The sequence below is a fragment of the Ceratotherium simum genome, chromosome 13 (assembly GCF_057802395.1).
Source record: "Ceratotherium simum simum isolate JZ-2026a chromosome 13, ASM5780239v1, whole genome shotgun sequence".
Lineage (NCBI taxonomy): Eukaryota > Metazoa > Chordata > Mammalia > Perissodactyla > Rhinocerotidae > Ceratotherium > Ceratotherium simum.
In genome coordinates, this window is record NC_141912.1 from 49,140,250 (window position 1) to 49,166,495 (window position 26,246).

Below are 26,246 nucleotides of genomic sequence, written 5' to 3' on the forward strand. Positions count from 1 at the left end.
GTTTACTCAAATCAATAAATTTACACCCCACACGAAAAAGCACTACATTTGTTTTGTTTTTCTTTTTATAAACTTTTTTTTTTTTTAAGATTTCATTTATTTATTTTTCCCCCCAAATCCCCAGTAGATAGTTGTATGTCATAGCTGCACATTCTTCTAGTTGCTGTATGTGGGATGCAGCCTCAGCATGGCCGGAGAAGCGGTGCGTCGGTGCGCGCCCAGGATCCGAACCCAGGCCGCCAGCAGCGGAGCGCATGCCCTTAACCGCTAAGCCACAGGGCCGGCCCCATTTGTTTTTGTTAAAAGAAAAAAATGTTCCATTTTGATGACTTTCACCTTGGCTGTTTTAATATTTATCTCATATAAAAGTAGTGACATAAAATTTTTAGTAGGAAATTTATTACAAAGGTTAAGAAAACCAATCATCAGGAACCTACCTTTTACACTTTAGAAGCATGATCAATTTATATTAATTTATATTTCTAAATCATGTCAGATAGTGTTATTTACTGTCAGTTAAGTGAAGACTGACTTTAATTTATGTATAGATGGCAACTAAATATTTACTTTCAATAGTAAATTAAGATTTCATAATTATTTGAGCAATTAAACAACATAAATAAATTTAAGAAAATACAAAAGCGTACCCTAGTAAAGAGATCGAAATCTACGTACCTGGAGGATATGAAGCAACACCAGTGTTAGTTAAACAAACATTTGTTTGAAGTGTGAAACTCTTTAAGGGGACTATGGTAAAAGTTTAAAATATTATTTTCGTAAAACTACAGACTAATAGGAAAGTCAATTTGAATATTTTCCAAGTGGTATGTGAGAAAATTAAGCCCCCAGTAGATTCACAGGTTAACAGAAAAGATGACATTCTGGTTTGAGAAATCTCACATATTACCTCTTGATAGCAGATGATATCTCTTTACTTTCTCCAAATTCCTGGCGATAGGCTCCGCTTACCATACGATCACTGGCTTTATGTTCACCAAATACCTTTTTCAAGGCATCTGTGATTTCTCCAACTGTACATCTAAAATATTAAATGGAGGTGCTAGTAACATCAGTATTTGAGATAAAAATATTTACTTACCTTAATATTCAATATAACTAGACGTATTTTATTACCTAAGTAAAAAATAGGCTGCCAAAAATCTAAATAAGAATGTTTTTTATTGCATTCATGAAAGCATCTTTCCTCAGGATACCTATGAAAAAATGATTCTGGAAGCCTTTATACATAGTAGTCTCTTTTCAACATCTGTCAACCAAAAAATGACTGAATGACCTAAAAACTATAAATAGACAAGCATCTAAAGGTTATTGAATAATTCACCACTTAACAATATAAAGGGGCAAAGAGCAAGATTCTCACTGATATTTTTTGATAAAAAGTAAATCTTTTAGCATATTCCAGCCATTTGTTTATTAATTCATTCAACATGTAGTGAGCGCCTAACTCGGGCCAGGTACCGGTAAGCAGTAGAGAGACAGTGACAGATAAGACTGAAAAAAAAAAAGTACCTGCTCGTATAGAGCTTTATCATCTAGTCAGGGGATACAGACAATACACAAGCAAACAAATTAATAAGATAATTTCATATGGTGATAAGTACTATGAAGACACTAAAATAGGCAAAATGGAACAGGGTGTCTAGGAAAGCTACTCTATAGATATCAGAGATAAAAAGATATAACTTTTGACTAAAACCTAAATAATGAGAAGGAGAAACCCAAGGGAACATGAGGCAGAAGAGTGTTTAAAAAAGGAAACACTAAACGCAAAGGCTCTGAGAGGTAGGAAAATACATTTTGTGTTCTAAAAATAGAAAGAAGGATATTGGGGACATAGCACAGTGAAGGAAGTAGGATAAGATGAGGTCAGAGAAATAGGCAAGAGTCACATCTAGCACGGTCTTGCAGGCCATGGTAAGATTAGGTTTTAATTTAAAAGGAAAAGGAGACCGTTGGAGGATTTTAAACAGAGAAGTTATCTAACCTTTTTTTAAGAAATTAAAACTGAAAAAAAACCAATCCACATACTATTTACTCTATCCCTTAAGCACTTAAAACAACACGTTAAAAAAAAGCTCATTATATCAGGCAATAAATAAGAAAATCAAAAATAATTTATTTAGTGATATTATCATATATTGGGAAAAGTGTCCATGGATCACTTGCTTTTCTGTAAGTCCTTCAAGGCAAAACACTGATTGCCTTTATTTTGAACGCTCTTTTCAAAGATGTCTGTATAGTGAATAGCCTTGGAAAACAGAGATATTGTCTACCTCTGGACAAAGGGCAGGTTTGCTCAGTATCCAATATAATACTGTCTCCCCATACTTGAAAGTACACCAAACTTCAACCAGCAAATCAGTGAAACGGATTCACTACAATAGCTTCAAGTGTCCTGAGCCACAGGGAAATACACAAGTATTAATACACTCTATTCAAAATATATGAATGTTTTAAAAGCACAGATGTTTAAGAAAAACAAGAATTAACTTTATTTTGGTTTCCAACATTTTGTTTTGGGCTCACATGGTTTACAAGATCAACTTTTCATTTAAGTATACTCTGAAAAAGCTAAACCAGTCAACTTTTAGTATTTGGAAATCTCCAAACTTACATATCCCTACCTTGCACGAGCTGCATCCACTGCCAGAGCCAGAATGTTCCCATCTCCACTGGCCGCACATTCAGTCAGTGCAGCAAGACACCGTGTAGCCAGAGCTTGATCCCTGCTGGATTTGACCTTATGGAAAAGGTCAGGAAAAGGGACAATTTACGTGAACAGGGAATAAAACAGAGATCAGGAGACTAGACCCGGATATACATCATATGGAAACTGTTCCATAATCCTAACATCAAAAATAAAAGAGAAAAAAAGAGAATAATATGTATCCTAGGTCTGATATACATTCAATTTATTCATTCACTCATTCACTAAACACTTAAGGACTTCCTAAAATAATATTAAATTCTGTCTAACCCTGATAAATCAGAAACAAGCAAGGCAATAATAAATAATAGCGCTGACCCTTCCAAGTAGTACATGCTACTTAGGCTTTTCTAATGTAGCAAGATGTTGACAAGTTGATCTTGAATATGGAGAATTTTGAAGACACACTGAAAATTAATAGTGACAAGGAAGAAAAAAATAATAGATTAGAACTCAGAGAATATTTTAGTTATATTTTAAGTTTCCCTTAGCTAATTAACAACATATTGGTAACAATATGCATGTATATTATTATTTTTTGTATTTAAAAATAATCCTGAGAGAGAGAAAGACAGAGACAATGAGAAATATCATGATAAAGACAATGAAAAGCATGGTCAAAAACTTCTTCCCTCGGGTCCTAGCTCTACTCTCCTCTGCTAACAATGTGCCTAAATAAAGTTACTTAAAATCCACTTTTTCACAAGTTTTCATTAACTGTAAAAGAGTCTAAAATATGATACCACTCAACTAAAATCATTAGTATGTATAAGCAGAGGTGGGACAGAAAATTTGTATTAAGGGCAGGGAAAAACCCAACTCCATTACCATTATTGAATTTCTCTCCCTTACCCAAAAGAAGGTTTATCATCATTTATGGTAAATGGAATCCCCCGAGCTGTGAGGATATAGAGTTAAGAAGAACTTACAGTGTAAAAGAAGAGAAAAGGTGTTTTCCAAATATAATAAACACCGAGATTCTGTGATCACTAAAAATCAAATGCTGTATCTTAAATACAGCCTTTCAAAAAATGACAAAATGTGAGAAAGAAGTCATTATCTCCTGATTGAGAGTAAAAGAGGAAATAATATCATTAAACATCTGCCATTAACTCTATTAGGAAAAAAAAATAAATGATAGTTATGCATTAAATCTAACTGGGCAAAGTCTATTAGATTCTTAAGGAACATTAGAACTGAGGGAAAAAAGTCATCTCTTAAACAACCACAGTGAAAGTGAACAGAGAAAAACCATGAAGAAATTTCAAGTTTCCTGCCTTAGAAATAGTAGTAATTACAAAAGCCAGAGATTCAAAGATCAAGGTAACTTCATACAATAGAAATATATAGGTTACAACAGTAAAAAATTAATATGTTTTATCTGTTTTAGTATTTCACATACTTTGGATCATCTCAGTGAGAAATTGGAAATAAAAAGGAAAGTACTCTAGTTTCAATCAAAATAAATATAGTTCATTATAAACTGTAGCTTACTAAAGCACTAACAAATATATTTGAATTAAAAAAAAAAGAGAAAGCAAATGATTCTTTCATAGTAGAATCAGGAACCACTGTCTAGTGGAAATAAATTACAGTGAGAAGCCCCGAGTTCAAATATTGACTCTGAATTTTATTTTGTTTTTAAGTTTGAGTGAGTTATATAACCATCTAAGCCTTAGTTCTAATCTGTAAATTATAAGGGGTTTATTATTATGGTCTGGTTTTTAATAAGTTTCACAGAGGCAGATACCATGTTTTAAAACATGAGTTTTAGGTGTCAACACACCTAGATTTGAGCCTTGGCTGTAGAATTACTTATCTGGGGCAAGTTTCTCAATCTCTCTTATCTTTAGTTTCCTTATATAAAACGTTGGGAACTAATACCCACCTCATGAGGTTGTTATAAGAATTAAGCAGGACAATGTAAGGGCTTAGCTAGTTCCCAGAACACAGAAAGCACTCAAAAACTGACAAGCTATTATTACCTTCTTAAGTTTTTCAATCTGCTTGTGACGCACTGAAGTATTATCAATTGCCAAAACATCCACAGATTCTTCTTTTTCCAATTGGTACTTATTTACTCCAACAATTACTTCAGAACCTGTTAATTTTCCAGAGGAAAATAATACGTAGATTCTATTCACAAATAATTACCTAATAGTAATGCTCTGATGATCATGTATTTCCCTTATAAGTTTTAATATTTTTAAGCAGTATTCTTAACTCTTAATGAACTTCAATATAGAACAGTAAATACCAACATGAAATGGGGGTGTGAGGGGAAAGAAGAGATATATTTCAGAATCTCTGTAGGGGAAGGCTTTTATTATTCTCCCAAACTATATGCTTTCCCAGAATTTCTGATAAACCCTCTTTTAATAATACAAAATTAAAACAGTAATAGCAGCTACCATCTAAGATTGATAACGCAGAGGATTAACACTGAGTAGCCTAATATTTTCTTGAATTCTCTTACAGCCAATTGCTTTTAAACAAAAACAGACTATTAAAATCTCTAAGTGATAAACCAGAATTACAAAGACATTTCCTTAACGTGATAAAGAATATATTTTGACTCAAACTACCAGATTATTACTCTATCTAAAGACCTTCTGCCATCCCTACTCCAGGTTATATCCTTCTAACTTCCGTCATAGAACTTATCACAATCTATAATTATTTTATTTATTTTTTCATTTTCTCTCTCTCTTACTAAAATGCAAGCTCTATGGGTGCAGAGACCACGTCTGTCTTGTTCACAGTCATATGCCCAGACATAGCACAGTGTCTCAAATACTAAAGACTAAAAAAGTGTTGACAATGAATGAATACTCCCATGCAGAGTACAATGACCATTAATAACGTCATCTTCAAAATGTTAGAGATACCCACCCACACAAAAGTACATGTACACAGTGGGTACACCTCCACACATGCTTTGTACATATGCCTGCCACGTGCATCCATGCATGCAAAAATGCAAACACAGAGACAGACAGATAGATAGGTATAGAGGAGAAACATTTTACCCAAATTTCATTTTTCCTTTATTTTTGTTTTATTAACCATATATGTTATCTTCAAATGGAAATTAGTATTTCTTTCTAAATACTGAATGTCACATATGAACTTTTCCACTTGATCTTACCAGAATCTATTCTAGCTTGTCTTCGGGCAGCACATTCTTCAATTCGAAGTTTAGGTATTCCCTCTGCTACAGCTTTGGCCATTCCACCCATTTCTTCAATCTCATTAATGAGCTAAAACAAAAACAGATTGATAAAACTAGAAGAGAATATAAAAATATTTTTAAAAACTATACAAATTTGTTATGTTACATAATTACTGACATTAATAAAATTATAAACTACGTTAGTGGTAAATTTAATGATTCATAAAAAAAGAATTAAGTTAACATCAAGCTCATTAATTAGAAATTCTGCAGAGTTAACAATACTGTATTGCATATTTGAAAGTCGCTAAGAGAATAGATCTTAAAAGTTCTCATCACACACATACACACAAAATTTTAACTGTGTGTGGTGATGGATGTTAACTAAACTTATTTTGGTAATCATTTCACAATGTACACATTCATCAAATCATTATGTTACACACCTAAAACTAATACAATGTTACATAACAATTATATCTTAATTAAAAAAAAAAGAAAGAATTCTGTGTTTAAAGTTACCTGAAAAGACAAGAGAAAAACCCATAAGTATATTTTAGAAAACATAAAACCTCTCACTCAAGTCTTGAGAGAAAACTAAAGATAACATCAATTCTCTAATCTTTATTTTTTGTTACACAAAGTTTTCATGTTTACATAAATAAAGACTTTAAAAAATATATTTTAAAACGCAATTTTACTTTTCATTACTCTGATACAGCAGAGTAATGTTATAACTCCACCTTTATTGACACCAGGAAACATCTAAACCTTTAATCACAGTCTCATATATAAATGAGATGGTGGAAAATGGATGGTGGAATGGTACATGACTTAGCAGAAAGAAGCAAGGTCAAATTTGCTTTCCCCTGAAGAATTCAAGAAAGAAGAATCTGTATTGGATTCAACAGAAGCCAAGGGTGAGATAGGAAGCTAAAAAGAGGGGGACTCCTTGCAAGCTTGCAACTACTCCTCTCCCATTCTGTCAGGAGAACCGAAGTTTACTGTCTGCAGAAAATGAACTAGAGGAAACAGACTATCAAACACCAAGTACAGAGAGAGGCAAGGGTAAAATGTCTTACTGAAATAAAAACCTCCATTCTGAATGATAAGACTAAAGACAAAAGGCACACAGAAGAAACAGAGGCAATACAGGATATAACAGAAAAACTTCAAAAAAAATTCTAATATCCTCGGAAAAATACAAAGAGATTCTGCATTGATGACACAAAGCAGGATGACATACAAGAGAGAAAACTAAAAAACAAAAATGAGCTCTTAGAAATTAAAAATATGACATATGAATTTTAGTATTTAAGTAGAAAGATAAAGTTGACAACTCTCCAAGAAAACAAAACAAAAACTCAAAGATACATTATAGAACAGATAAGAACATCAGAGCATCATTTAAGGTGGTCCTTACCTGATAACTAGGAATTCTGAAAAAGCAACCACAGAAAAACGGCAGGGAGAAAATTATCAAAGAAATAATACAAGACAATTTCCCAGAGCTATGAGGCCAGATGAAAAAGGGTCATCAAAGGTCCAGTACAATATACACACACCAACGTACATCAACACAACAATAAGAGATTTTGAAACTTTCAGAAAGAAATTTACTGAGTGAGAATGGCATCAGATTTCTGAACAGAAATACTGGAAACTAGAATAAAAAATAGATCAATGCTTACCAATTTGCTTACAAATTCCCAAATGAAAATAATTTCAAACCTAGTCAGACTATCAATCAAATATGAGAGTAGAGCAAAGACACTTTCAAACATTCAAAGTTCCAAATAATTCATCTGCCATGCACGATGTTCAGGAGGTTCCTATGAGACGTGCTTTAATAACAAGGGATAAATCAAGAGAGACGGAGACAAGATTCAGGATACAGGTTCAACATAGCATAGGTGAAAAGAATTCCCAGGATAACGGCAAAGGGAAGTCAAAGGACAGCAGTGGGCTAGAGCACCAGTCTAAATCAAAGGAGAACATCAGAGGACTTCAGGAAGGATTTATATCGAGATACAACCATACTGGTAGTACAGGATGAGGGAAAAATGGGTAAGAATCAGCTAAAATACTAAATTACCACACTAGCAAAGCAATACATAATGTCTAGAATTGATGGAATCAGAACAAACAGTATGAACGTGCAATTCTAAAACATGGAGATAAAAACAAACACACCAAAAAAGATGTAGCTGACTCAAGGAAGCAGGAACAAAGCAAGTGGAGGACAAAGGACTGCTGTTTTTTTGTTGTAAACCTCCCAATACTAGTTCTCTTTTTTACTCTTTGAATAAAATACTTTAATAAACATACAAATGTATTTTTAAATTCTTTCAGTTTGGAATCTCTAAAGTCAAATCTAAAACTCTCTTTATCTCTCAAACATTTTATAAATCTTGATATAAATGTATAAATGATGTGATTTATAAATCAAAACATCTAAACATTTTTATAAACCTGTAAATCTTGACAGCAAAGTTTCAAAGAGGAGAAGCTGACCTTCAAGGCAGCATCATAGACATCATTTGTGAGAGATTCCATCATATATGAACCTCCCCAAGGATCAGCCACTTTGGGAATCCCAGATTCTTCCTGAATGATGATTTGCGTGTTCCTGGCAATTCGAGCGCTTTTCACAGTTGGCAAACCCAAGGCTTCGTCAAAAGAATTTGTGTGCAAAGACTGAGTCCCTCCAAACACTGCTGCCATCGCTTCTACTGTGGTACGAATAACGTTATTGTAAGGATCCTAAAACATTCAGTGAAAAACAAAAAACAAAACAAGGCAACAGTTGATATATATTGAAGCTGTAAAAGACAATATGATTAAGCAGTGCCTGCTGCATACTTTCTTTCCCAATGTCTACATTAGGCTTCAGAATATCAAATAGATTTAGACAAATTTGTAAATGAGCCAGATTTAGAATTAAGAGTATTAAGTGTCTAGTCTGTGGTTAAGCACTGAAATATTGACTCTTATAATCCTCTGAAATATTAAATATTGGTTGTGCTTACTTTTGTATTGCCTAAATAATCTTCTATAAGTGTATCATGGATGTATACCTTGTCTACTTAGATTATAACATCCTTCATTCATAATTCACTATCTCCTAATTATTTTGTATACCTCAAAGTATCTACCACAATGATGTGCACAAAACAGGCACTCCTTAAATGATTTATTAATAAATGATTAATAAACTAGATGAACATGGACTATGAGACAGGAAACCTGGGTTCTGTGTTCCTAATTGTGATTTGGGCAAATCATTGAACTTTTCTGAACTTCAATTTCCTTAGCTCCTGATGAAGTTAAGACAAAAACGATTGTTGAAGCTCCTTCCAACCCTGAAATATATATTTCTCCATTTATCAGGACATGAAGTTATATTTAATATGAGTACATTAGTTTTTATTCATTTTTAAATGTCTAAAAGCAATGTAACTTTAAAGGTATAAATTATTTTTAAATGTATCAAAATAATTTAATATGTAAAGAAAACATATGTAAAAAAAAGATCACCACCACACAATTTTGTTAATGGAATGAAATTAAATTAAAATAAATTGCCCGAGTGATAACAGTTTTTAAATGGTCTGTTTGCATGCACACTTACTTAAACAAATAACTATAATAAAAATATATATGTATAAAATCAGATTTTAATTAGGCAGTTTTACATTAATTTTCACTTAAAATTATTTAAAACAATATTAATTATACTATGATTTGTGCTTCTTCCTCATCATCACATTTTTTTTTTACTTTTAAAAATGTAAAAAAGTACTATATATAAGCTAAGATTTAAATGATTTTATATTGTTAACCACTAGAGGGAGCCAATATTATTTATTTATGATATATGTAAAAACAAACATAAGTGTGCATTATGCTTCAGAATAATTATGAATTTCAATTATGAGCAAATAGGTTCTTAAATCTACTTCCTGACCATGCCATGTTGCTTAGAAGAAAATATGTGACTTTATTAAAATTCTACACTTTAAATTATATACATACCTGCTCAGTAAGTGACCATCCTGATGTCTGACAATGTGCTCTTAGAAGAAGAGATTTAGAGTTTTTAGGCTGAAACATTTTCTGTACTAAGTGAGCCCAGAGTCTTCTTCCAGCTCTCATTTTTGCTATTTCCATATAGAAGTTCATCCCAATTCCCCAGAAGAAAGACAACCTAAAATAATAATATTAAGTCCAGAATTTGATTATACTTAATAAAAAATAAAGCTAATTGTACTACACACTAAAAATAAAAAACAATGTCCCGAGTTTAAATTGAAACAACTTAATCTGAATTAAAATCAAAGCTTATATACTTCAGTAACTTTCAACCTAACGTATAAAAGTACAGCTTTATGCATACAGAAGAAACAGCTGTGATTATCTGCTTCAGGCTAAGAATTATTCACTTTACAATTGTTTTCTTTAGGAAAGAAGCCACTTTTGTGTCTTTAATTAAAGAAAGACTGACTTTCTAAAAGTATACATATGTATTTCAAGAATATCCAAAGGCAGGGGTCACCTACACAGGGAATAAAACCACAAAGTTGCTTTGTTTGGATGGCCAGAAAGTTTAAAAGAGTGACTGTGTATTTGTTACAGGCATATATTTTTCCAGTTGCTCCCAACCCACTACTCCCTTTTATCTTATATCCTGTACACATTTAGATTACTTCCCTGCATCTAAAAGCACCAACATTGTGATTCCTTATATAAAACAAGGTGAGCCTTAAGTAAAGAAACTAAAACTAAATAAAAATTCTTAATATATACTTGGAAGAAGTTCTTAACACAGCAGTTCTCAAATATTTTGGTCTCAGGATCTCTTTTCACTCTTAAAAATTACTAGAGGGGCCGGCCCTGTGGCTTAGCAGTTAAGTGCGTGCACTCCGCTACTGGCGGCCCGGGTTCGGATTCCAGGTGTGCACCAACGCACTGCTTCTACAGCCATGCTGAGGCCACGTCCCACATACAGCATCTAGAAGGATGTGCAACTATGACATGCAACTATCTACCGGGGCTTTGGGGAAAAAAAGGAGGAGGACTGGCAATAGATGTTAGCTCAGAGTCAGTCTTCCTCAGCAAAAAGAGGAGGATTGGATGTTGGCTCAGGGCTGATCTTCCTCACTAAAAAAAAAAATAACTAGAGATCCCAAAGAACATTTCTCCATTTATATAATCTCTATCAATATTTTATATACTAATTCATTTAGAAATAACAATAAATCTACAACATGTTAACATAAGTAATATTTTAGATTGCTAGGAAGATGACAGCATACGAGGACTCTGAACTCACCTTCTCCCACAGACACAACAAATTTTCAATTACCCTTGGAAAAATTACCCCCGAGGGAGAGCCAGAAACTGGATAAAAGGACTCCCACAACAAGGGACAGTGCTGACTGAGGTGGAAAAAGCAGAAATACCTTTCTGGAGGGGAAAAATGCCACATTCTAGCCACAGTTCCTTACAGCTGGGAGCAATCTTAAGGTATGAAGCTTTCCGTGGAAGAGCAGGAGATCTGAGCAGGAAAGCTTTGCCATAATGAGCAGCTTTTGAACTCAGCACAGCCGAGATGAGTGTCATAATATCTGGCTTTGCTGCCTATTAACAACAATGGGGAATACCCCCAGAAAAGCCATAGAACATAAGAGAAAAAAAAGCCTGCTCTTAAAGGGCTCACACACAAATCTACCTGTTTCAGAAAACAACACAAAATCACCTGAAAGAAAGGTGCACAGTACGTTGGTGAAAAGCAACTCACTTGATAGGCTCTGGGTGCATCTCAGGGAGGCAGGAGGCAGCTGGGACCACCTCCCAAGGGACTGAGACAATGGCAGCAGCCATTATTGTGACCTAGTACAGGCATGGTGACACAGACACTGGCAGATGTCATTGGTGTTCTTCCCCCAGCCTGTTAGCACAGGGGTTTGCCTCATCCACTAGAGCACTGATTTAATCCAGGTCAGCCAGGGCAGAGAGCCCACAGTAAGGACGGGCCCCACCCAACAGCAAGCCCTCGGGCAACTTGTGGGCCTGCATAGGCAGGGTGTGTGCAATATCTGCAGCAGGGCAAGTGGGTCCGCCTTTGCGGGGCAGGCCACGCGTGAGAGGCGAGCCAGCGTTGATGGAGTGTGTGGGGCCTCTATAGTAGGGTGAGTGGATCTGCTTCAGTGGGGCAGGGTGTGCGCACAGGGCAGAAATGCACAGATGGGGTGTATGGGCCTGCAGGCAGTGGGGCTTGTCAGCTGCAGCAGACTTGTGCTTCTCGAACAGCCATAAAGGGGATCTGCCCTACCTTCCAATGCCTGAAACAACTCTGTGTTGCCATGCCTGGTGCCATCCCCACCCAGTTGCACTACTGAGAGAGCTGACAACAGCCTTGCAGGGCAGAGGCCTACAGCAATTGTGAGCCCGTGAGCCTAGCAACCAGCCACACTGGGGGTCTACTCACTTAACATAAAAACTGCAGCAGGAATGTGCTATTCGACCTTGCAGACAAGAGTGCTGTGGCTCTCCTGCCCAATAAAGTGATTGAAGGGACTGCAGTAGCTACACGCAGCTGAGCCTTACAACCAGCTGGCCAGGGGGAGAGCCTAGTCTTCTCGTGCACCTGCAGTAAGAGCAACCCTGCCACAACAGAAGGACACACATAGCCCACAGAGTGGACAGTTCTGGAACATTTGGAACTGGTGACGAGAGGGAAGCACATTGCTGGGCCTCATAAGGCATGTCTTACATAAGGCCACTACTCCAAGTTCATGAGATGTAGCTGATCTACCTAAAACATAGATATAAGCACACAGAAATGGGCAAAATGAGGAGAAAAGGAATATGTTCCAAATAAAGGAACAAGACAAATCCTCATAAAAAGAACTAAACAAAACAGAGATAAAAAATCTACCTGATAAAGAGTTCAAACAAAGAATCAAAAAGATGCTCACTTACCTTGGGAGAAGAACAGATAAATACAGTGAGAACTTCAACAAAGAATTGGAAAATATAAAAAAGAACCAATCAGAACTGAAGAATACAATAGTGGAAATGAAAAATTCACTAGAGGGAATCAATAGCAGAGTAGGTGATACAGAAGAACGGATGAGCAAGCTAGATGAAAGGCTAGAAGAAATCACCCAAACTGAACAGAAAAAAGAATTAAAAAGAATGAAGACAGGCTAAGAGACCTCTCAGACGACATCAAGTGCCCTAACATCTATATTATAGGTGTCCCACAAGGAGAAGAGAGAGACAAAGGGGCAGAGAATCTATTTGAGGAAATAATAGCCAAAAACTTTCCTAAACTAAGGAAGGAAACAGACATCCAGGTACAGGAATCACAGAGAGCACCAAACAAGATGAACCCAAAGACGCCCACACCAAGACACATTATAATTTAACTGTCAAGAACTAAAGACAAAGAGAGAATCCTAAAAGCTTCAAGAGAAAGGCAACAAGTTACACACAAAGAAAACCCCATAAAGCTACCAGCTGACTTCTCAGCAAAAACCTTACAGGCTAGAAAAAGAGTGGCGCAATATATATAAAGAGCTGAAAGGAAAAAACCTACTGCCAAGAATACTCTACCTAGCACGGTTATCATTCAGAACAGAGGAAGAGATAAAGAGTTTTCTAGACAAGTAAAAACTAAAGAGTTTATCACCAGAAAACTAGCCTTACAAGAAATACTAAAGAGACTTATTTAGGTAGAAAAGACCACAAATAGGAATAACAAAACTATCAAAAATAATAATTATAATAAAATCACTGGTAAAGGCAAATATACAGTAAAGGTAGCAGATCAACCACCTATGAAGCTAATATGAAGGTCAAAAGACAAAAGCACTAAAATTATCTATTTCCAAGGTAAGAGGTTAATGGATACAAAAACAAAAAAAAGAGGTTAAATATGATATCAAAAACATATAATGTGGGAGGAGGGGAGTAAAAGAATAGAACATTTTAGCAGGAGATCAAACTTAAAAGAGCATCAACTTAATACAGATTGCTATTTACATAGGTTATTATATATGAAACTCATGGTAATCACAAACCAGAAACCTATAATAAATACATGAAAAATTAAGAGAAAGGAACCCAAACATAATACTAAAGAAAGCCATCAAACCACAAAGAGAGCAAGAGAAGAAGAAAGGAACAGAGAAGAACTACTAAGATAACCAGAAAAAAACTAACAAAATGGCAATAAGTACCTACTTATCAATAGCTACTTTAAATGTCAATGGACTAAATGCTCCAATGAAGACATAGGGTGGCTGATTGGGCAAAAAAATAAGACACATATATATGCTGCATGCAAGAGACACACTTTAGACCGAAAGACACTCACAAACTGAAAGTGAAGGGATGGAAAAAGATACTCCATGCAAATGGCAATGAAAAGAAAGCTGGGGTTAGCAATACTCATATCAGACAAAATGGACTTTCAAAAAATAGCTGTAACAAGGGACAAAGAAGGGTACTACCTAATGATTAAGGGAATGATCCAACAAGAGGATATAACACTTGTAAATACCTATGCACCCAACATAGGAGCACCTAAATATATAAAGCAATTATTAACAGACATAAAAGGAGAAACCATATCACAACAATAGTAGGGGACTTTAACACTCCACTTACATCAATGGATAGATTACCCAAACATAAGATTAATACAGAAACATCAGCCTTAAATGACACATTAGACCAGACGGACTTAGTAGATATATACAAAACATTCCATCCAAAGCCACAGAATATGGTTCTTTCTGAATGCACATGGAACATTCCTTTCGAATGCTCAAGGAACATTCTCCAGGATGGATCACATATTAAGCCATAAAACAATTCTCAATAAATTTAAGAAGACTAAAATAATACCAAGTATCTTTTCTGACCACAATGGTATGAAACTAGAAATCAACTACAGGAAGAAAACTGGAAAAGCTACAAATATGTGGCGATTAAACAAAATGCTACGGAACAATGATTGGGTCAATGAAGAAATCAAAGGAGAAATCAAAAAATACCACATGACAAAATTTATGGGATACAGCAAAAGAGGTTCTAAGAGGGAAGTTTATAGCAATACAGGCCTCAACAAACAAGAAAACTCTAAAACAAACAATCTAACAGTGCACTCAAAGGAACTAGAAAAAGAAGAACAAATAGAGGCCAAAATCAATAGAAGGAAGATAATCAGAAAAAAATAAGAGCAAGGGGCCGCCCCGGTGGCATAGTGGTTAGGTTTGCGTGCTCTGCTCCAGCAGCCTGGGGTTCATGGGTTCGGATCCCTGGCATGGACCTACACACCACTCGTCAGGCCATGCTGTGTCGGCTTCCCACATATAAAATAGAGGAAGATTGGCACAGATGTTAGCTCAGGGACAATCTTCCTCAAAAAAAAAAAAAAAAAAAAAAATCAGAGTGGAAAATAAATGAAACAGAGACTGAAAAAAAATAGAAAACATCAATGCAACTAAGAGCTGGTTCTCTGAAAAGATAAACAAAATTGACAAACCTTTAGCTAGACTCACCAAAGAAAAAAGAGAGAAGGCTTGAATAAATAAAATCAGAAATGAAAGAAATTACAATGGACACCTCAGAAATACAAACGATTATACAAGAATACTATGAAAAGCTATACGTCAACAAATTGGATAATCTAGAAGAAATGGATACAGTCTTAGAATGATACAACCTTCCAAAACTAAATCAAGAAGAAATAGAGAATTTGAATAGATAAATTCCCAGGAAAGAGATTGAAACAGTAATCAAAAACTTCCCCAAAAAATAAAAGTCCAGGACCAGACGGCTTCTCTGGTGAATTCTACCAACCATTCAAAGACGACTTAATACCTATCCTTCTCAAACTCTTCCAAAAAGTTGAAGAACAGGGGAAGCTTCCTAACTCATTTTATGAGGCTAACATTACCATGATACCAAAACCAGACAAGGACTATACAAAAAAAGAAAATTACAGGCCAATATGACTGATGAAAACCTCAACAAAATACTAGCAAATCAAATACAACAATACATTAAAAAGATCATACACCATGATCAAGTGGGATTTATTTCAGGGATGGGTCAACATCCACAAATCAATCAATGTGATACACCACATTAATAAAATGAAGAATAAAAATCACACGATCATCACAATAGATACAGAGAAAGCATTTGACAAGATATAGCATCGATTTATGATAAAAACTCTGAATAAAATGGGTATAGAAAGAAAGTATCTCAACATAATAAAGGCCATGTATGACAAACCCACAGCTAATATCATACTCAATGGAAAAACTGAAAGCTATCCCTTTAAGAACAGGAACCAGACAAGGATGCCCACTTTCACCACTCTTACTTAACATAGTATTAGAATTCCTAGTCAGGGCAATCAGACAAGAAAGGGAAACAAAAGGGATCCAAATCAGAAAGGAAGAAGTGAAACTGTCGCTATTTGCAGATCACATGATTTTGTATATAGAAAACCCTAAAGAATCCACCAAAAAAACTTTAGAAATAATAAAGGAATACAATAAAGTTGCAGGATACAAAATCAACATACAAAAATCAGTTGCATTTCTATACACTAACAACAAAGTAGTAGAAAGAGAAATTAAGAATACAATCCCATTTACAATTGCAACAAAAAGAATAAAATACCTAGGAATAAATTTAACCAAAGAGGTGAAAAATCTGTACACCGAAAACTATAAAACATTGTTGAAAGAAATAGAAGAAGACACAAAGAAGTGGAAAGATATTCCATGCTCATGGACTGGAAGAATTAACATAGTTAAAAAGTCCATACTTCCTAAAGCAATCTATAGATTCAATGCAATCCCTACCAAAGTTTCAACAACATTTCTCACAGAAACAGAACAAAGAATCCTAAAATTTATATGGAACCACAAAACACCCCAAATAGCCAGAGGAATGCTGAGAAAAAAGAACAAAGCTGGAGCTATCACACTCCCTGATTTCAAAACATACTACTAAGCTATAGTAATCAAAACAGCATAGTACTGGCACAAAAACAAACACACAGATAAATGGAACATAATGAAGAGCCCATAAATAAATCCACATAACTATGGATATCTAATTTTTGACATGGGAGCCAAGAACATACAATGGAGAAAAGAAAGTCTCTTCAATAAACGGTGTTGGGAAAACTGGACAGCCACATGCAAAAGAATGAAAGTAGACCATTACCTTACACCATACACAAAAATTAAGTCAAAATGGATTAAAGACTTGAATGTAAGACCTGAAACCATGAAATTTCTAGAAGAAAACATAGGCAGTACGCTCTTTGACATCAGTCTTAGCCACATATTTTCAAGTACCATGTCTGACCGGGCAAGGGAAACAACAGAAAAAATAAACAAACGGGACTACATCAAACTAAAAAGCTTCTGCCCAGCAACGGAAACCATCAACAAAACAAAAAGACAACCTAACAATTGGAAGAAGATATTTGCAACCCATATATCTGATAAGGGGTTAATATCCAAAATATATGAAGAACTCATACATCTCAACAACAAAAAAACAAACAACCCAATTAAAAAATGAGCAAAAGATGTGAACGTTTTTCCAAAGATATACAGATGGCCAACAGACACATGAAAAGATATTCAACATCACTAATTATTAGGGAAATGCCAATCAAAACTACAATGAGATATCACCTCACATTCATCAGAATGGCTGTAATTAACAAGACAAGAAATAAGTGTTGGAGAGGATGTGGAGAAAAGGGAACTCTCATACACTGCTGGTGGGAATGCAAACTGGTGCGGCCACTACGGAAAACAGTATGGAGATTCCTTAAAAAATTAAGAATGGGGGGCTGGCCTGGTGATGCAGCAGTTAAATGCAGGTGCTCCACTTCAGTGGCCTGAGATTCGCAGGTTCGGATCCCAGGCGCGCACCAACACACTGCTTGTCCAGCCATGCTGTGGCGGCATCCCATATAAAGTAGAGGAAGATAGGCACGGATGTTAGCCCAGGGCCAGTCTTCCTCAGCAAAAAATAAAAGAGGAAGATTGGCATCAGATGTTAGCTCAGGGCTGATCTTCCTCACAAAAAAAAAAAAAAAAATTAAGAATAGAACCACCATATGATCCAGCTATTCTACTGCCGGGTATTTATCCAAAGAACATGAAAACACAAATGTGTAAAGATATATGTTCATTGCAGCATGATTCACAAGAGCCAAGACCTGGAAACAACCTAAGTGCCCATCAAGGGACAAATGGATAAAGAAGATGTGGTACACATACACAATGCAATATACTCAGGTATAAAAGAAGATGAAATTTGCCATTTGCAACAACATGGACTTTGAGGGTATGATGCTAAGTGAACTAAGTCAGGCAAAGAAAGTCAAATACTGGAGACGGAACACACAGATACAGAGATTGTACTGGGGGTTACCACAGGGGAAGAGGGGAGGGAGAAGGGTGAAAGGGATGACTGGGCACATGTGTATGGTGATGGATGGTAATTAGTCCCTGGGTGGTGAACATGATGTAGTCTACACAGAAATCAAAATTAATTATGTACACCTGAAATTTATATAACGTTACAAACCAATGTTACCTTAATTAAAAAAAAAGGAAAAAAAGAAAAAAAACCCTAAGTAACATTTTTATGAAAAATGATGATACTTTTCTAAAATAAAAAAATTATAATAAAAGTCATTGTTTTACATTTTTGCAAACCTCTTTAATGTGTGGTTTAAGGGAAGATAACTGGAGTCTCATATCTACTTCTGCATTCAATCTGTTGCAACATCACATATGTAGTCTCTGGAAAAAACCACTGTACACTCTTAAAAGAATGAAAGTGAAAAAGGCAAATAAAATCTTAATATAATCATGAAAACAGCTTTGAACTCTAAGACCCCAGAAAGGGTTTTTAGTGATTCCCCGGAGTCCTTAGACCACGCTTTGAGAACTGCTATCATAATAAGTATGCAACAATCCCTGGTATAAGGAGCACTCGCTCGTCTATAAACTCAGAAGCCATGCTTTTCACATGTTGTATTCCCAGCATACAAGCTAGTGCTTGGCCCAGAGCAAAGCTTAGCAAGTGATTGCTCATTTGACTGATTTTTGACGCCCAAATTTAAATACTTCATAAACTTCATTTAAGTTTTTCCATATTTTTCATACAACTTTATGAAAGGCTATTTTGAAACAAACATGTTTTTAATAGCACTGTGCATTCCAAAACATTTATATTACATAAGTACAACAGAAAAAAAATAATAAAACGTAATATGGGACCGGCCTGGTGGTGCAAGCAGTTAAGTGTGCGCGTCCGCTGCGGCGGCACAGGGTTCGCCGGTTCAGATCCTGGGCGTGCACCAATGCGCCGCTTGGCAAGCCATGCTGTGGCGGCGTCCCATGTAAAGTGGAGGACGATGGGCACGGATGTTAGCCCAGGGCCAGTCTTCCTCAGCAAAAAAAAAAAAGAGGAGGATTGGCAGATGTTAGCACAGGGCTGATCTTCACAAAAAAAAAATAAAAAATAAAACGTAATAAATGACTTCTATATTTTAAAATGGAAAAATTAAAAGAATAAAAGCAAATCTATCTAAAAACATTATGTTTACATTTTAATACTATTTTAACAATTGTGTTCTCTGTATAGGAGAAGACAAGATTCCTCTAACCTACCAAGAAGTACGTTCAAATGTAATTCTGATTTTTTTTTCCCCTCCCCAAAGCTCCAGTACATAGTTGTATATTCCAGTTGTAAGTCCTTCTAGTTCTTCTATGTGAGCTGCCACCACAGCATGGCTACTGACAGACGAGTGCTATGGTTCTACGCCCGGAACCAAACCCGGGCCACTGAATCAGAACACGCCGAACTTTAACCACTAGGCCATCAGGGCTGGCTCTAACTCTGATTTTTAATTATGAACAGTATTGGTTTATTCCCTCATTATCACTCACATAAAACTTAAGAGAACCTAGTATGACAATTATATATACAAATTTATTTTATCAATATATTTTGCTCTATACTCATAAAATTTTCTTAATGTTGAAATATTTGAATTTAATTTACTCACCGTGGTGCAAATTCATCAATTGTCAGGCCAGCTTGGAGTCCAGTTCGACAGTACTCCAATCCATCTGCGACAGTATAGGCCAGTTCCAGGATGGCATCAGCCCCTGCTTCCTGCATGTGGTATCCACTAATTGAAATTGAATTAAATTTTGGCATGTACTATATAAAATAATAAAAAACACAACAGTGAATAAAAACATAAAAAGGTTCTATTAAACCTGTTTTCTAAAAGACAATATTACTTTAAAATGATGTTCAACTCAGATATACTAAGTAGTTTATAATATTAACTGAAAATATTTAATGCTTACTTTGTTACATTTAATTCTTTTCCAATTTAAATGGCTGATTCAATTAATCATCCTAAGGACTATACCTGTCTTAGTTTTCTAGTGAAAAAGAATTTGCACCAATCATCTTTTAGCGCCAAAAGTTTAAACTTTGAAATTAGCTGGCTGAGGTTAGGAATGTTACCATTGGCCTGAGAACTGAATGAAGACCATCTTTAATGCCAAAGCAATGACTTTGACCTCCTAAGAGGTCCTAAGACTTCATAACTTTGGGCTAATCTGCTGAAGATGTATAAATTTAATTATTATTTACTAGTTATTAATTATTTTATTTGTATTGTCATTGAACATGAATAAGTACACATGAGGACAAAAAAAGGAAAATGATTCAATCTTTAGTACTATATAATACTGAAACAAACAGGACAAAATGAATGGCTTAAAAATCAAAGATTTCAGTTTGATTTACTGTAACATCTAATGCTGAGCATACCTCAGACAGGTTCTTTCCACCACAATCACTAAGAAAACGGCATTTCCACTATTCCCGTAAAATTTCATGTTAGGTAGGATACAAAACATACATATCCTGCAGAGCCAAAAAATTATTATCCTTCCCAAGAATTAACCAAACAAAACAATAAAAACTAAATCACAGAAACTCAATACACTGGTTAAGAACATGGGCTGTGGAGTTAGAGTGTTCAAATTCTAGCTGTGTCACTTAACTAGCAATGAGACTATAGGCAAATTTCTCAACTTGTTACTCCTTGGTTTCCTAGAGTATAAAAGAGATACTAATTGTACCTTCTTCATGGAGTTGTTATAGGATTAAACGAAATGAATCAGCTAAACCACTTAGTATTATGCCAGTACACAGTAAGCATTCAAAAAAAATTAGTTGTTAGCAAACGGTATGGATTATCGGTATTTTACATCTGCAAAATTTTTATTTGTAACTGACCAAAAGCTCTTGAAAAATCTTTCATCACAAAAGCAATAAGGGAATCGAATTACATGAAACTGAGAGACCAGTTCAGTATATTTGGAGTGTACAAATAAGAAGCAAGGAAACAAACAGGTGCTTCTCTACTGAGGAGATTAGTAGCAGAGTTTCTTTCAGAATAATAGAAATACTAGAATATTGGAACATTATTCAGTTTAAAAAGGAAGGAAATTCTGACACACGCTACAACATGAATGAAACTTGAGGACATTATGCTAACTGAAATAAGCCAGTCACAAAAAGACAAATACTGTATGATTCTACTTATAAGAGGGACCTAGTCAAATTCACAAAGACAGAAAGTAGAATGGTGGCTGTTGGGGGCCAGAGGGAGGGGAGAATGGAAAGTTATTATTTAATACCCAGAAAGTTTCAGTTTTGCAAGATGAAAAGAGTTCTAGAGATGGATGGTGGTGATGGTTGCACAACAATGTGAACGTACCTAATGCCACTTAACTGTACACTTAAAAATTATTTAAGATGGTAAATTTTATGTTATGTGTATTTTGCCACAATGAAAAATTTTTAAAAAGGAATAATATAAAATTTACAGTTTACAAAGTACTTCAATATAATATCATTTAATAAATATCTGAAACTGGCACTTTTATCACTCATACGAGGGATTATACAAAGCAAATTTGAACTTGTAGACATTAGGATCTTTTACAAGGTGAAATGCCCACGTACAAAACAACACAAACTGCTGCTATCTACTCCAGTAACCATTCTCCACTCTCCTACAATACCTGAACCATAAATTCAGAGGGCCAACATGCAAGGACTACATTTCCAATCTTCTCTCATGACTGTGTGTCTTGAGATACAAATGGAAGCTTAGTTCCTTCTGGAAGTTCACCTTCAATCAGAGAAGCTAGGTCCTTCTCCCCACACAAACACACCTGGTCTACCTCCTTCCATAACCATAAGCCCCTACACTAACAACAGAGGAGAAGCAGGATGACAGGAGACTGGAACCCTGAGGACTGCAGAGCTTCCACATACCCAAGCCCTTGACAGCCTACCTGCCAACTTCTTTCAGGTGAAAAAGAATTGGCTTCTATTTAGGTTAAGCTACTGCTATTTGTGTGTATGTGTGTGTGTGTTTGTGTGTGTGTGTGTGCACGGGCCATATGCTGCTAAATGCAATACTCCTGTGCATACGTTCTTTAAATTGAAAAAGGTCATAAAAATGTACAGTTCTATACAATACAACTCACGTGGGCAGATGGACTCTATGAAAAGAAATAAAATTGCGAAGCGTAAAGGCTAAACACCAAATGAAGAGAGCAGGCAATGCTTGTAAGAGTTCTGAGATAACAGCAATTACAAGAGATGAAAGAGATTAAAAAGGTTTGATGGTGGAGGAGAGATTTGCCCTTTGCTATGAAATAATGTTCTAACGTTAAGGTAGGTAAGAAGATGGAGAACACTGCCAGCAAGAAGTAACGTGTGAATGATGGGGGGAATATATATGAATTACTCATAGGAAAATGAAGAAGCTTTATGTTTCCCTGTGAAGAGACTGCTGCTAATACAGGAACACTGTAAGAACTTTCTTTTCCCACCACTCTAATTGGGGAAGATGAACTTAATTCAGGGGTGAAATATTAGGGACTTCATTATGGTTGCAGATATAGGAGATATCCTGTAATCCAGCTTTTAGCAGAAACAAAGCTGATATTTTGATCCCCATCTGTCTGACACCAAGTCTATTCACAACTGAACCTGAATTCTGGAGAGAAATAAAGATGTATAAATTACATGCCCTCCCTAATTCTAACAATTATCAGAGAAAAAAATTTTAACAGTAAAGAAAATACAATAAATGTCTAGTGCCTAGATGCCTACGCATAATGACTATAAAATTAGTACATGAAAGACCAAAAAATAAAAACTAACACACACAAAAAAAAACCCACAACCTGACTTTATACTACAATAATTACTCAGACTCAGTTACCAAATTCAAATTAGATTATAGTATTTTATAAAAATTCCTACATTCAAAGAACTACAGTAAAACCTATAATAACCACAAAGGATACCTTTGCTGTATATTGGAAGATGTCAGCAATAATTTTCATGGATGGTTCTGGAGGAAAAATATAAGTATTTCTGACCATAAACTCCTTTAGTATATCATTTTGGATTGTACCAGTAAGTTTCTCTTTAGGAACACCTTGCTCTTCTCCAGTTACTATAAAAGTTGCAAGAATTGGAATTACTGCTCCATTCATGGTCATGGAAACTGACATATTTTCTAAAGGAATTCCATCAAAAAGAATTTTGGTATCTTCCACAGTGTCAATAGCAACTCCAGCCATTCCAACATCACCACGAACTCGAGGGTTGTCTGAATCATAGCCACGATGTGTTGCAAGATCAAAGGCAACTGATAATCCCTGCTGACCAGCTAAATATATAAAGAAACATAACATAGGATTAAAGAGCCTGGCATCAAAGTAAACTGATTAACTTTAACACTACTAAAAGTGTTGATTCTTCTCATCATAGTACACTTTTATAACAAAAGTGTTATATTAAATATTTATATATTACCTTATATATAAAAACATATTTTTATGCTTATACATGTGAAAACAAATTTAAATAGATACTTTATTTCCTAAGAGAATCAGCTATTTCCCATGTGCTAAAATGCACAAATTGAGTTCCAGACATCACTATAAACAAGAATGAAAGGAACAAAACATCTCACTTATCTCATGTACATCTGAGAATTTTTTTTAATCTTAACAGTTTGGATAGAAATATTTTTAAGATTCATGAAAAGATCTGGCTGTTTATACACAGTTAACATAATTTAGTATTTGTATGCTCACTCACTTATTTTTGTTATTTTATTTAATATGGTCATAACAGGATGTCTTGGCTTCAAATATTCTGGAAAAGAGAATTATAAACACCATGCAAAAAAGTAAAATATTTTACACCAAATATAAGTTCAGTCCTCCATGGGCAGTACAAACTCAAAGATCCTGAAGTTTAGCATTCAAACAACATGATTTTATTACATATCAGAAAGAAGAAACAGTAAATATAATTTTCAGAGAATCAATGCCAGATTGCAGTGAATATATCTGTACCACATTATTATTTGTTTACTACTTCCTTTGGGCATCATTTAAACCATTTTCCCCTCCATTTCCTATCCTAACAACGTTAATTAAAAGCTTGTCAAAGGCAAAGCCAATGTCTCTTTTGTTCATACATCTTCACTTCACCTAATTCCTTTTATACAATGTGCATATAAGTGTTGTTTGCTTTCAAGAGTTTAGTACTTTATTCTGGTTTATCTATCTTTTTGACCACAGAAGTTGAAAAACATTCATTTTTTTCAGAATATAATCTTAACTACAAAACTATAAAGTGACTATTATCTTTACAGAGATTAACCAGCCTCCCTTAAAAAAAGCCAAGACTAGGAAATATATGTTTGATTGTAAATATTATATCTCACATGAAAATCTCACCTTTAATATTGTCCTTATAGAACTTATTGCTCTCTTCCACAGTACTAAAGCCAGCATACTGGCGGATGGTCCAGGGCCTAAAGGTGTACATGGTGGGATATGGTCCACGTGTGAATGGCTTCACTCCTGGAAGTTCTTCAGGAAAGTCCTTGGTATCCCTGCTGGAGTATAAGGGCTTTATGGAGACCCCTTCTGGGGTGCGCCATATCAGGTCTTCTGGGTTTTTGCCTTTCAGCTGCTTTTTAGCCAGGGCAGCCCATTCCGGGTGAAGGGGTTGTTGCTGGTGTAGAAGTCGCTGCCATATAAGCCTGGAGCCTGATGACTCTTTTAGTTGCTTCAGGTGATGAGGTAAAGGCAAAAAAAGCCGAGTCTTAGCCCTCAACATGATGAAGCATGGAAAATACCCAACAGGAACAAGAAATGACCTAGAAAAAGAAGTAGAGTGTATATATAGTTACAAGACAGAGGCAAAATGGGAGCTATTGGTGAGAAAAGAGAAGGAAGAGAGCATATTAGTATGATTTTGTCTCTCCTCCTTTTCTGCTTCCTGTACCTGATAGTTTATAGCTTAGGCCCCTCTTGTCCACAACCACTATCATTGCTCTAGTTCTAGTCTTCTTCCTCACTAGCCTCTTAGCTGACCAGTCTTAGCCCCCTCTAATCCATTCTATACACTAATACCAATGCAAATCTGATGTCACACTTCTCTTAAGATTTTTAAAAGTCTCTGCATCACGCAAAGGACATAGGATAGTTCCTAATTTCTCATTCAAAAGTTTTTATTTAACATTTACTTTATGACAGGCATTGTGTTGGGTGTAGGAGAAAAATGTAGTGAACAAGGCAAACAGGCCTTCAAGCCCTCCATGACCTGATCCCTGCTTACCTCTCAGACTCATCTCTGCCTCTGTCCTCTACACATTTTGTGTTCTAGAAATACTGGATTACCTACAGTTCCCTGCATATGTCAAAGTTCTGTGATATGTTCTTGCTCTTCTATCTCCCTGGAATGTTCTTGTTTGGCTAATTCAGCTAAGCCATCATCTCCAACATGCATGGCTTTCTATATGCCAGGCACTGCTCTAAGGACTTTACATAGAGTAGCAATTTTAATCCTCACAATATCACCAAGAGATAGAGTCTAATGTGATCCCCATTTTACAGGTGAGGAAACTGAGGCACAGAGGAGCCAGCATGTGAACCTACACAGCCCCATTTTAAAGTCCTTGCATTTAACTAATATACTCACAGCCTCTCCCTGAACACACAAGCTGGGCTAAATGGCCTCTTTAGTAATCTACAGCTTCCCTTTTACACATCTATCATCTTCCACACTACAATATATTAGAACAATGTTCTTTATGCTTATATAAGATACATTTATTTAAGATATATTTTATATTTATATAAAATACATGTATAT

General features: G+C 35.4%; 1 protein-coding gene across 7 annotated transcripts in view; it reads right to left on the reverse strand.

Annotated features, from left to right (window-relative positions):
* Window positions 1-26,246, reverse strand: part of MMUT (methylmalonyl-CoA mutase) — a 45,097-nt gene that overhangs the window by 16,276 nt on the left and 2,575 nt on the right. For all 7 annotated transcript variants that reach the window (XM_087438696.1, XM_087438691.1, XM_004424040.3 and 4 more), the window contains 9 exons: window positions 24,824-25,248; window positions 23,375-23,742; window positions 20,032-20,189; window positions 9,936-10,107; window positions 8,415-8,663; window positions 5,877-5,988; window positions 4,714-4,829; window positions 2,646-2,761; window positions 908-1,039 (listed from right to left, as the gene is read on the reverse strand). In XM_087438696.1, the coding sequence (XP_087294822.1) occupies window positions 908-1,039; window positions 2,646-2,761; window positions 4,714-4,829; window positions 5,877-5,988; window positions 8,415-8,663; window positions 9,936-10,107; window positions 20,032-20,189; window positions 23,375-23,742; window positions 24,824-25,208 (1,808 nt within the window). In that variant the 5' untranslated portion in view covers window positions 25,209-25,248. The remainder of the gene's footprint in view (window positions 1-907; window positions 1,040-2,645; window positions 2,762-4,713; window positions 4,830-5,876; window positions 5,989-8,414; window positions 8,664-9,935; window positions 10,108-20,031; window positions 20,190-23,374; window positions 23,743-24,823; window positions 25,249-26,246) is intronic.